Consider the following 13,538-nt stretch of genomic DNA (forward strand, 5'->3'; position numbering starts at 1 on the left):
AGCTGGTAATTGGAATTATGTAGGCGTACAGTTTAAATTATATTGAAAGGTTTTTTTTTTTCCTGCTGTGCTTTGTTCTTCTGATATTCTACACTGGTTTATGTGTTTTGCTTCACTACAATTAATCAAAGGGTTATAATAATAAAAAAAGCAGTCTAGTAGAACTGGATATGTATTATGCAAAGAAAGCCCTGCAAGGATGCTTGGTGGCTTGCAATGCGTCTGGGGAATAGGACAGTTGATCCCTGTGTTCCCAAAAGACAGTCACTGGTGGTAGTTAAGAATCGCCAGCAATTAGCAGTGTCAAACAATGGACTTTGTTATCCAGCTAACAATAGAACAGGCTTTCAAAGGCACATTTGCTCCGTGTGTTAACTCAGCATAGCTCCACCATCGCTCTAGTGGGCTGCCATCCCATACAGCAGTACTCGTCATTACTTTGTGGTATTCCCTTTTCCCCATCAAAAGGCATTTATCCAGAATACCTGTGAGAGCCCCCGTGGTTCTCTCAAACGCGAGGGAATGGGAGAAAGGAGAAGCTGAGTCCCTCCTGTGCACCACAGCGATGCAGTGACAGAGCTGAAATCAGAATTCACCACTCACAGGCTCTGCTGACCCTCATTTGTTCTCCTATATTGTTTATTAAGCTTCCTAATGTTTTTTTCTTTTCTACACCATTTACCTGCCATACTGACATACGAAAAATTTAAATATCATCCTAACGTAAAATTTTGCAAACCTTTAGTTTGTCTCACAGGGATTAGCTAAAGAATACATAAAGATGGTAAAAGTGACATTTTAAAACAGAGAAAGCTGAAGTATCACAGATTATGGGTCTGATACGGGCAATAAGAGATGGTAGTCTCTGTTATCACTTTGGTTTTGTATATAAAAATGGCCATGGAATCGATGTAAATAGGATTGCCGAATTCACCAGTGAGCTCAGAATTCTGCACAGAACAGACTGGAAACTCACTTTTTGGGGTACCTACCACTGACGTGCCAAGACAGAGCTCAGCAGCACAGAACAGTGAATGCCACTGAGGCTTCTGAGGACTATTTTTGTAGAAATAAGTAGACCAGTTTTTAGCCTCAGTCTCTAAGCTACAGAATTTTAAGAAAATGTAAGACTTCAGGAAAAAAAACTCCACAAAGGAGATAAAAGAAAAGCTGAGTATACAGTATAGAGGGAATTAATGGCACATTATCGTGCACCCTTTCCCCTAAAGTAAGAGGTCATTTGGGGATAGCAAAGATGAAATGTGGAATACCCTTTGCATTAGTGAACTGTTTTGAACTCCTGTGATTAAATGCTGACATATCTAGATTTAGAGTCTAAACTTCCTCCTAAGAGGAGCTGTTTTTATTTATGTTTTATAGAGTGCATAACAAGTTCAGAATGAAATAAACACAATAGCTGCTACAGTACATATTTATCTTTTGTCTATCCTAACGTGGCACTTCATCTTCCAGCTTGTGCTTCCATATTGGGTTGTTTGGTTTAAAGTGTTTTAACTGTTCACTAAAGCAACTCTCTTCAGAAATTACCCTTATGGACACACGTAATATAACTTGAGGAAATTAATTCAAGAAAAAGGAACTTTAACCCAGGTGGTGAGGGCACTCGCAGCACCACAAGTGCTGCTGTGCCTTGTATGGTGCCATTTGTGTTGTGAGACATTTCATTCAATCTTCCTAAGTCATATTTTTGCCCCTCTGACATAGCTTTAGACCAAGCATCAATGAAGAAAAGGTTATTTCTGAAGGAGGAGAGAAATGCTTTCTGTGATAAATATCTTTCATATAATATATCCTTCAGATCACCTATCCTTTAATTACATGGTCTAAGGCTCTTCTCAAAGGACCAGTCATTTGTCATGGGAGAGAGAACAGGCAGCAATGGGTTTAAACTGTAGCAAGAAAGATTTAGGTCTGGCATTAGGAAAAAAATTCTAACACTAAGTATAGTTAAGCAGTGCAATAGGATGCCAATGGAGGCTGTGAAATCTCCATCGTTGGAATGCTTTCAGAAGAGGTGAGAAAAACATCTGGCAGAAATGACACAGTTATGGCCAGTTATTGGGGAAGGAATATAGACTAGTTGCGTCTTTGGAGTTCCTTTCCAGCTCTGTTCTTTTAAGATTGTTAAAACAGACCAGAAAACAATTTACCTGCTTACGAAATTTCATCCAGGTGCAAGTTATGGGTGCTGTTCCTACCACCTTGGCAAACAATTCCACTGATTCACCAGCACGGACTTTTCTGTCTTCTGGGAACTGAGTAATCTGAGGGGGAGTAGCTGATAAAACAAAAAAAACCTCCCTTTAGGTGACTATACTTTCTATTTTTCTTAACAGTCAAACACATATATCTCTTAACAGTTTCAGAGTGGTATTTGAAAAAAGACTGACAATTATCTATGGCTTGCTATGAAACAATTCTGTGGACACTTGTTAATCCTGTTGTAGTGAAGGAAAAACAATCTACCCATCAAAAGTTTGCTCATTCAAGACTAACGTACAGAAATCTGAAGGCCAAAACTGTTAAGACTTACCACTAATTCCAAACATAAAACATATTAAATTTTGCACTGAGTTTTTCAGAATACTAAGGATTCTTGTAGCACTTTATGTTTTCAACGAATGGCCCCAGCTAACTTCCTATCTATCTGCATGTGCTCAGGGTGTCTGCACACCTGCTCCCAAATGCCATCAACAGCATGCAGAAAATCTAAGGCTCAACAGCCAACTTTGAACATCCTCATTTCAGTAGCCAGGTGACCATCATCTGAGACCTCAGTTAGAGAGGCAAGGAGGGAAATCAGCTTCTTTCCCCACCACACTGAATTTTCCTGTGAGCAATGATGATCCTTCGGTTTCTGTACTGCAGGGCTTCTTTTAAATCTTGCAGTCCTATTCATATTCCTCAATGTCTGAATCAGTTATTTCTGCTCTTCCTTCTCACTGTCGGGGTAACAATAGATGGCAGGACCTCTCTTTCGCTTCTAGTGCTATTTCCTGACTCTCAGTTGTGGTGCTGAGCGTGACAGACTCCTGGCAGCTCTTAGGGATAGATGCCAGAAATATCACAGCCCTGACAGCTCCAGGGTGAAACATGTTCAGTTGTTTTACAGGAACAGCACAATAAATGGTATTTTTTTGGAGGCAGCTTTGAGGACATTTTGACTGAAACAGTAAAAGGCCTTCCCTAACACTAGAATAACTTCACCAAATGTAAGGTTCCTGTCCAAAGCACTGGGCTACTGGGCATCCAAGAAAGTGCTTTCTTTTCAAAATAAGTAAAACAAAGTGTTTTTCCCTAGACATGTTCTTAGAGAAGTTTATTTTTTGTTTTGAAAATATCTGAAAGAAATTAGAAAGAAGCACACATCTGGCAGAGAAAACTGTGTGAACAGCTAAAAAGTCTGACAAAGTTTCAAGGCACCGAAAGCAGACTGCTGTAATGGAACATCCTGCTTAACATTAAATATAGATAGCTTTGCCTAGGAGAAGGCAAACACCTGAGCAAGTTAGCACAAGACCAGTTAAGAGGAAATGTAGAATCTATCAACTTCTCTGTGGTAGCTACCCATGCGGACGTGGCATTACGTGATAAATGAAAAAATCTCTTTCCCTGAGGGCTATGTTGTGGATATACTAAAGGGGCCGGAGTTCCAGCACTACTGCTGACACGCCATAAGATCTTGCTTTAGTTTATTGTTAGTAACTTCTTTGCGTGCTCATAATTTAAATTGTATACAAATGTAACCTCAAGAGCAAATTTGAGAAATGGACTCTGCCTTCCAGTTTTCTCCTCATAGAACATCACAACCACCATTTAATCACATACGCACAACAAACTTAGCAGGTAAACAGCTGTGCTTATAAATGTGTTGCCTGTTTTTTAAAACTGTACTGGTTTATTTTTTATTAATACAGTATGATATATGCAACTAATTACCTGCTTTTGGAGGAGTCTTTGGAGCTGGTTTCTTCTTCACTGTTGCTTCACCTAGTTTAAAAAAAAAAGTTTTAAAAAAAAAGTTAATTCACAGGTGAGTTTTGGAAGGTATCAGATTAACTGCAAAGACGTTCACATTCATAGTGATGCTCTGTTGGCAATTCAAAACCTATTATATTTTGGCAACTTAAGAATTAATGTAAATTAACTTAAACAACTCAAGAATTAAAAATCACATTTATTATCCTGGGTGATCCTCAGAATATTCACAGCTGAAACTGGAACTTTCAAAAGAGCCAATGAAATCTGCTACGTGTCTCCTGTACTCTGTCATACTCAGTTCCTTTTAGCAGCTTAACTGGGATGAAAACGCTGGGCTGAGATCCATCTCATACTGAATTTCTGCTCAGGGTTTAAAAAAATCATGCTCAACTAAATGAGCTCAATTAAAACAAGGTAGTAAACACCATGTCCTACTTCTTATGACACTTGTGAACTAACAAAGAAACAGACATATGCAGGCAGTAAATACTGTTATCACCCCCTTATCACCTCATTTTCTCTAGGCAAGGGCAACATTTGGTTTATTCACAAATGTTTATTCGCAATGTGTTGCCATCAAAAAACATGGGCTAGAATTTGAAACCTGGGCACTTAATGTGATCAAGACAACATTCTACAAAATTGTGAACGGTTAAGTAGAAGGACAGTAGAGAAGGTAGGTAGAAGGTGACTATCCACTATTTCTCAGAAAACAAGAACTAGGGGCCGTCCCATTAAATTACCAGGTAGCAGGCGTAAAAGAAACCAAAGAAGTATTTTTAAATATAGCACATGCTTAAGTTAGGGTTCATAGAGAAGGAATGTTTTGCAGGCCAAAAGCATAAACAGGCTCAAAAGGACAAATTCATAGGAGGTAGTCTAGTGGTGGCCATTAACGTAACAGTCTGGATGCCTTCAACCCCCCGAATTCCAGAAGCGGGGGCTCATTCCTTTTAGAGCACTCTCTTTTTATCCGCTATCCTAAGCGTCCTTGTCAGAGGATGCCCTCTGGTCTAAAAGGCCATTTCTTATTTTCTGATGCTCAAATAGGTAACTTGATTGAAGCAGTATGGCTTTTAAGATGCTGCTGCCTCTGATGGAGGCAGGATCTGCTAAGTGCTTTTCAGTATCTGGCAGCATCTACTTAGGTGCCTAGTGATAGCCATAACTAAGTTTGAATTATTTGGTTCACTGTTTACTTAAAATATTTCAAAGCAGTGAGCAGCAAATAAATTAAACACAATAAAGTGAGCCGGGTTTTTTTAACCTCCCTTTCAATAAGATCCTGCACATTTTGTACCACCAAGTGCTGGCCTCTGTGTTTATAGAACCGCTTTTCTTTAAAGCTCTGGAAGACATAACAAGCACTGCCATGCCTCCCTTGCTCTGAGCCTTCAAATCTGCTTGCTGATAGCAAACTGCAAGCTGTGAATGTGCCCAGTGAACACGTCACCTGATCCCCCAGGAACGAGGACCAATCGGAGATGGGAGCCCACCATGGGCTCAAGCAATACATAATTGCAAAGACTCTGATTTCAAGTTTTAGGGACGCTGGAGATAGCAACTAATAGCAACTGATGTGCTGTAGGCTGTTAAAACAGCAAATGGCTTAATAAATATAAATAAATAATGGTTTAGCTGTCCACATCAGTGTTTATTCAGTTCATTTTGAGGAATATTTCATATGCATTGAATACAGAAGCTGTTGTCGCCTTCTTTTCATAAACAGTTCTACTTTATAGCAATTTTCTCTCAAAGTATGCTTAGCTTTCACATGCTCTGTATTTATTGATTTTGTTGGAACCAGAAATAAATAATGGAGAGGCAGGTTATTCTTGCAGTACTTAAAGCTGAGTCAAAAAAAGAAGAGCTGGATATCTCCCAAGAAAGCCCTTCTTCAAAGACTGCAAGCTCAACAAAACTAGTTATAGGTTTAGATTAGTACTTGTGAGGTGTTTATCCTAGTATAACCGGACCACCAAGGCATAAGATACATGTCTGCATTGCTATGTCTTCTTTGTTGGCTTAGTCTTGTTAAATGGGTGCTTTTAAAGAGCACCACTATTCATTAAAGGGACCCATTACTTCTTGGGCCACCAGCAGACTATCGTGTACCCTGGCTGCTGTAATAAGTGATAGCAAATATATTTCCAGCTCCTCTTCTCCTCCCCGAGCTGTATGAAGAAAAGCAAAAAGCGGTATTTGTAAAGCATCTCTGCTCTTTATCGCTGTATGATCAAGCCCTGAGCTGAAACTCTCATTTATTTCTGTAGTCACAGCTACGTGGATGAAACTGCTTATGTGATCAGGTGCTAGTTCATAAGGGCTGCTGAATCTGGCCTATCATCTGCTGGCAAACACCTCAATTAATGGAAATAATCCGTTAGCTGCATAATCCCATGCAAACTAACACAGCTGTACGATTTAATAATAGGTAGATTAATTTTTTTTCTGCTGTACTTGACACCAGATTCTCTCCTTTTCTCTAAACTGAGAATGAAATTACTGTTGGGTATCCTCAGAGCTATAATGGCTTTTAATACTTTTAATATCTAAAACAGTGACATGAATCTTATTACCTCCATGCCCTGTTAAGCCTGATATGAACAACAAGGAACACCAGTGATGATGAAAAAGCACCATTTGTGAAATGCCATCTTGGACTAAAGATACTACAGACAAATGGGAGGAAAACCAAAATTCCTTAATCAAGCATGATTTACACTCAGCTATCACCTCTTGGCTGATGTTGTACATTTGCTGCAATATCTCAGTTAACAGGCAAGGTGGCATTTTTTTCCTGACAATATCATTCTGAATATCAGCCTTTTCACAAAACATACACAGAACACATATCTATATACTCAAATACCTCCCTCTTTCGCTTCTCTCTGCCTCTTATCAGCCACTCCTAGTTCATCAGAGAAGGGACCCCAATCACAAAATTTGTTCATTCACAACTACAGTCAGTGATGTTCAATTCATCACTGTTAAAGAACAATATTTATATATAGGCTAGGAGGTATAATGAACCACCATGGACTATATTTACACTCTAAGTGAAATAAATGCAGCATCCTTCTTATCCCTGGGAGGGCTAAGGGCCATGCTTAGACAGTTTAAAGGACTCTCACATCATGAGTATTTCCACTGCAGTGAGGCAAAGAACATGAACCCATCATCTCATTCAGCTGGGGTACTGCTTTTTATATGTAAATACGAGTTTTTTGTTTAATTTTTTTATTTTCACCCACCAGGACATTGCATTCACTTATCTGAGGCTATGCAGACTGTCACTGGATTTCATCAAACCATGCAGACTGCACAGGGCTGCTACAAGGTCTGGCTGATACAAATAGCCCGGAGCAGAAATGAAGGGCAAGGACAGTGTGGAAGGGAATGAGTGCAAAAGTATGCCTCTGTGTCCATGAACCTGACTTCTTTGGCTAATGGAGTACACTCCACTGTCCATGGACTTTCCTTAAAAAATTTCAGCTCAACTCATGCATCTTTTTGAAAAGCAACTTTTGCTCAAAAGCCGCTGTAGACAGTTAGTGAAAGAAATCTAATAAGATTAACCAAAGTTGACAAGGTCAAATGATTGTTTTCATCAAAATATTTCAGCCTCTTGGAAATGTTAGTTCAAGTCTGCTTCTGCTGTTTTTTTTCTTTTTTCTTAAAAGACAGTTTGTCTCTCTTTTGATATTTACATTGAAAGAAGCTGAAGCTAAAAACCGGCCTGGAAGAAAAAGGGCATAATATTCCCTCCTTAAATGAATCTGCCTCCTAGAAACGACACAATGTAAACATTACAAGGCTGGTATTTACATAACTTTATAGGCAGGTTTGCCTCTTAGAGAGCTCGTGCCTGGGGAGATGTACACTAAAAGGGAAAGATCCCATACAGGCTGATAGCCGTGGAACATTCGGTTGGGCCGTTTGCCTTGCCCTGATGTCGAATTCATGGGAGCAGATATGTTCAGAAGCCTCCGTCTTTCTTTTTTGTTTCCCTTTTTTGGAATTTTACTAAAAATAGGCATAGGCCTCCCCTGAAATGACTCTCCGCACAACTTGCTTTCATAAAGCATGAAGTAAAAATCTGTTACAGTCTGAAAAAACATCATTACTCCAGAGAGCGTTTCCAGCCAGTCCATCCTTCCCACCATCTTCCTTGAAACACACGCCTAAAGTTATGTGCTTGTCGTCTATAGTATCGTGATGGATTTCAGCACCTGGTAAACAAATACAATGAATCCCCAACTCCTTCAAACACAGGGAGCAAGGTCTGCTTCTGGAATAGTCTCATTTTAGCTCAGGGTAGGAGAAGGGCTAATGTCATACTCTGATACTCTAGCCACATTGGAAAACATTTTCCCATCATGCAAAACTTTTCAAGATATTATCTTCTGAGAGGAACTAAATCAAGATTTTCAGAGTTTCCTTTATGAGAAACTGAAAAAGAAGTCATATCTATAATATGGTAGATACCACAGTAACAAGAATACTCATACAGGAGATGGAAAACTCAGGTTCAAGTCTCTGCTCTATCAGATTCACATTATGGACCTGAACCTGTATCTTCTCCATCTCACCTGAGTACCTCAGACCTGTGGGATGTGACACTGTGAGTAACCTGTCTCCTGCATGTAAATGCATCACAAGGTAACCTCTGTCTGATCCTGGGAATATCAGGTTTTGGTATCAAAGGTGACCGCTGTCTGTAAAGCTTCACTACTCACTGCTTAGAAAGCACGGATTGACTGAGACCTAGAACTATGGAAGAGAAAAAACGCTTGGCCTCACAGTTAAGGCTGTGACTAACTCAGTTCTATCCTTGCCTCTATCACAGGCCTCCTTTGTGGCACCCAAGTTTATCACAGGTATCACTCAGCACAGACAAGCTGAAACAAAAGAAAGATGATGCGTAAGATTATAGTAAAAGATGACACATCATCACTTACCAGTTTATTCCTACATTCAGAAACCTATGCTAATCGCTATACAGAAAATGACAGTGACAATGTACCAGCACCAATAGCCTGAGACTTCATCACGGTTTGAAAGTTTAAATAGTTCCACTCTATTGCTTCTCAAGGAGCAAATTCCTCATATCCTTTCCAAGTAACTGTTTTTTATCTAAATACAATAAAATAGAAAAGAACTCTGACTTAAATTTGATAAGATGTGGAAATTAGACAACTAAATGCCATATACGTCAGTTGTTTGTGTGTTTCAGCACAATTTTAATAGCTTTTATTTGTTCATTAGAAACAACTGACAGTTTGTTGCAACATCCCATATTTAGCTTCTAAATCATTCAGAGATTGCCCTCTAATTTAAAAAAATCCAGCTTCCTCCTCTCCCTCCTCCAAAAAAATCACTCTTGCATTCCCAGTCAAGAGAGAGCTAGCACATATTAACACACTCGCAGCTTCAATAATGCAAAATAGGACACTGAAAGTAACTCAGTTTTTTAAAAGAGCTCAGCTCGATGAAGAAACAATTCCACAGCAGTTTGGCAGTGCAGTGCTTGAGCAATTTCTGCAGTTAAAGCAAATCTGAGAAGCACAGAAGAGATCCAGCATCAAATAGAAATGCAGACTCTCAGAGCTTAGGAACAACTCAAGTTGTACGACTTCCACTACAAGCTCTCGTGGGAGCAAGACAACAGCGCTAGCTTTCTAAATGTAGATTTGATTCTTGTATTTCTCAGGTCCTGCAAGGACAGCTAGAATTAGACACTAAGATGCTGTGCTCATGCATTTAGGAACAGCAGCCTAAATCAGGTTACGAGCCTGCTGCCCAGTCTATTAAGTAGGAAAGAGAGGGCTGACTGTCAGTTTGTTTAGACTTTCAGCAACTTCAAGTGATTTCAGTGGAAAAAGCTAGGTGTTCAGTGCTTTTGTACATTATTCAAGCACACAGATGTAGGCTCCCATTTTATAAAAAAAGAAACTTTAGTCAATGTTTCTATTACATGCCAGAGATCAGCAATTTCTAATCAATGACTTAACTGGGAATTAATGGTGCATGGTGCCTCTTCAGTTCAAGGCCATCCTGCAAAAACTACGCTCATCTTTTTCTGCGTGCGACAGTCAATAAACATCTCTCTTTTCTTCTGTCAACATACAGCTAGGCAGGATGGATTGTATGAAAAACACATGGAAAATACTGTTTTGTGCCAATGTTAACTCAGAAAGCGTCAGTTTGGTGTAAGCTGTAAAGTAACCTGGCAGAGATTCAAAATGCATACCTGGCATTAGCTAAATGGTGCTGCACTGAGCCCCAAGGAGAAGTGATTTACACAACACATCAGTGTTTCTTCTTTGCTTTATATATACATACAGTGACTGGATTCTCTTTTCGTCTCTGGAGGCAACCAACTTCAGTCACCAAGTTAAATCTTACACTACCTTTTCACTTCAGCTAGTTTGTTTGTTAGGCTCCGTGCCACAGTTATTCACCCTCAGACACCAGTCCTGAGGTGTGCAGTCATCGCCTCTAATTATTCAGAGTTCCAGAAAAATCATACCTACATCTTAAAAACAGCTCAGAGTAAGTTTATTTTCATACACTAAAAAAGGAGGTTTCACCTTCACTTAAGAAAAAAAGAGAGATTTTTTTTCTCTTTGAGAAAGTTTGGTCAATGACTTCCCTGGCAATGAAATTGGTATTGTTCCAACACATTAAGCAGAGATCTAGATACTGTGCACCCACGGTACAGACAACAGCTCAGTTCTTCTTGGAGCATTCAAGCAGCGGAGAGGTATGGACCTCCTGGGAAAGTGACAGGCCTGAGAGAACTGTTTTGAATAGCCTTGTTGACCCTTAAAAGCATCTCAAACTATCCCAGAGAGAAGAGAGGACAGCAGCAGCAGTCACCAGATCGCTGCTGCCCTGATTTCCTGACAGTGGGTGCAGCTACACAGCACTGTCTTATTTGTGCAATTAAGAGAATATCTCTGACCTGATTAGTTACTTCTTCCCTTAGAAAGTGGCAAGTTTTATACTGAGGAGAAAAAAATCTGACGTGACGAAGATTTTGAAGCATTTTATATTCATCAGTGCCATGTTTAATATTATATTGATAGTTCCTAGAATGGAAAACTACAAAAATATGAAGTGTTTAGTGATTTAATTACATATTATCTAAGTCAGACACATCAAGTTTAGCTTTTTACTGCGACATTTTCTTAAAATGGTGCCAGCAGACCTGGATTCAATAAACAAGGCTGTTTATTGAAGAACAAATGACAGCACTGTGTGCTAATCACTTGGCTGCTGACTGATAACTTCTCCATGGTAATTAAAATGCTTTGACCTCCCCCCCGCCATATGAATATGGATATATAAGGAGTCCTGTCTGACACATTTACACGTACGACATGCTGTTGCAAAGATGCTGCTGCTCAGCGTTATGGTCAAGTACCAACAACGTTGAGAAGTCAGATCTGGGAAGATAACGCTTCAGCCTCCCAGAAGATTTGATCTGGACAGTGTCAGTGGCGACATTTTATTAACAACAGTCAGCAAGAGAATGCGTCGTTACTCAGCCAAAAATGTGTTTGACATGAAATCAAACAGATTTTATATAGTAGCAGATATAAAAGACTTATATCAGCAAGATATCAAATACTGCTAAATAACGTATTTTGGGCTCTTTTACTTGGGTGTGTGGAGGAAGTTATTTTCTTTGAAATAACTTTATTTTTAACTGAGTAGAAAAACTTGAATTTGTGCAGTTAAACCCTGTGCTGGATCATCCCTTCGATGCATGAGGTTTAACTACCAGGTATTAATTTATGGGTATGAGAACAGTGGGTTTAACAAGCATATTGCTGAGATGAAGTAATCCAGGATATCCTGGTAGGTTTTTACACCACTGATTATGACAGGTGATAGTTGCCATTTCTTAATATTTACTGGAAGTAGGGCTGTGAATTAGCTCTGTGAAAAACAGCGGGCATTTCTTTCCAAACACTTTGATTCAATGCTTAGATTTAGGAGGTTTAATTTCTAACACATTAAAGCCAATTCTTTCCTAAGAAGCAACGATTGGGATACAGTTTCTTCCTACTATAGTAAAGTTATGTTGCACTGCTCAGCCCTGGTGAAGTTTAAGAGATAGCCTCTAACTGTTGTAAGATGCCTTTTCCCCCTCTAAGTCTTGAAAAATACTTCAAATCTTTGGAAAAGAAATCTGGCCTTGGGAAAATCTGTATGTTTTATGCAAATTTGGGGTATGTCAGTTAAAAAAAAGTATTGTGTTTCAGGGCATGGTATGCAGAGTAAGCTAATCACAAGACTGAGAATCAAAAAAGTTGGCTTCTAGAACAGCAACTGAATGTGCCTGATCTTGGGCAAACTGCTCAGGCTATGTTTTGCTGTTATTTTGATCCTCAGCTTAAGACACATTAAAGGGACAAAATCTTAGGAAGCATTGAGTAGTAGAAGATTTTTTCATAAAAGAGAATACTTATTTATATACCATGAAATCATCATTTACTCTTAAAAAATTTCAAGCTGCACCTTCATTTTTCCACAATCTGTTGGGCAAAACACATTTATATAATAAGCACTGAAGTAGTCATGGCAATTTAAACACCCAATTCCCTTTATGCTTAATTTGAATGAACTTCTAATTTTAATGGGGATTGGGTGCCCAAATCCCTTTACATCAGATGCTTTCAAAGCTCCATAGGAAGATGATTAAGTGCTAAGAATTTTTAATTCACTGCTTCTGCTGCAAGGTTATGTCAAACTGGGAGACCCTTATATTATTCACTGATTGTCCTGCCATAGCGGGGAGTATACAGCATGATAAATAATGAAAGGTTCCAATTTTCCACTGCCTCTTCTAATCTTTTATATCTGTGCAGAGGAAACATAACACTTTATTATTCTAATCCAGTAGCATTTTATATCCACCTAGAAGAGAAACATAAGCCAGTAAAGAATGAATCAATTCTGAAAGTAAAAAAAATATGTCCTTCCCCCTTCTTTCTCACAACTGATTTCTTCAGATTCAAAGCTGAATCTGTTTGTTTCTCTCACAAACATTATTATTTATTCTATTTAGCATTACAGAGTTGCATTCTATAGAGTCATAATTACTACTAAATTCTGGTTACAGAATATTAATTATGAGCAAAAAGAAATACAGCCTAATTTTCCTAATTTGCTAGCATGGGAGCAGTCTCTCTGCATGTAAACATAGCGTGCTTGAAAAGGAGCTATTCAGAGATATTGCTAAACACTCAGTGCCACAAAGCTGCTTTCACAGATATTTTCCTCAGAATAACTTCTTATTCTAAATGAGAGTCTAGTATCATTTCAAAAGAGCTCATGCTGGGAAAATTTAGCTTACTAGTGGATTTCAGTAGCTTGCAAAAGCTAAACCTCAAATAATAGAATAAAATCGTCAGAACAACCAGTCAAATGACCTGAGGCAGCAACTTTTCTCACAGTGAGACAAATTCTGTGGATTAACATACCAACATTCATTCTGCTTCTCAACAAGAAATGTGTTGATCTTT

At 38.9% G+C, this 13,538-nt stretch overlaps 1 protein-coding gene across 3 annotated transcripts in view; it reads right to left on the reverse strand.

Moving 5' to 3' along the window:
• Positions 1-13,538, reverse strand: part of MYLK (myosin light chain kinase) — a 231,318-nt gene that overhangs the window by 46,717 nt on the left and 171,063 nt on the right. For all 3 annotated transcript variants that reach the window (XM_013960570.2, XM_013960571.2, XM_013960573.2), the window contains exons 21-22: positions 3,961-4,011; positions 2,172-2,299 (exon numbers count right to left, since the gene is read on the reverse strand). In XM_013960570.2, coding sequence (XP_013816024.2) covers positions 2,172-2,299; positions 3,961-4,011 — 179 coding nt within the window. The remainder of the gene's footprint in view (positions 1-2,171; positions 2,300-3,960; positions 4,012-13,538) is intronic.

This window comes from Apteryx mantelli, chromosome 6 (genome assembly GCF_036417845.1).
Source record: "Apteryx mantelli isolate bAptMan1 chromosome 6, bAptMan1.hap1, whole genome shotgun sequence".
NCBI lineage: Eukaryota > Metazoa > Chordata > Aves > Apterygiformes > Apterygidae > Apteryx > Apteryx mantelli.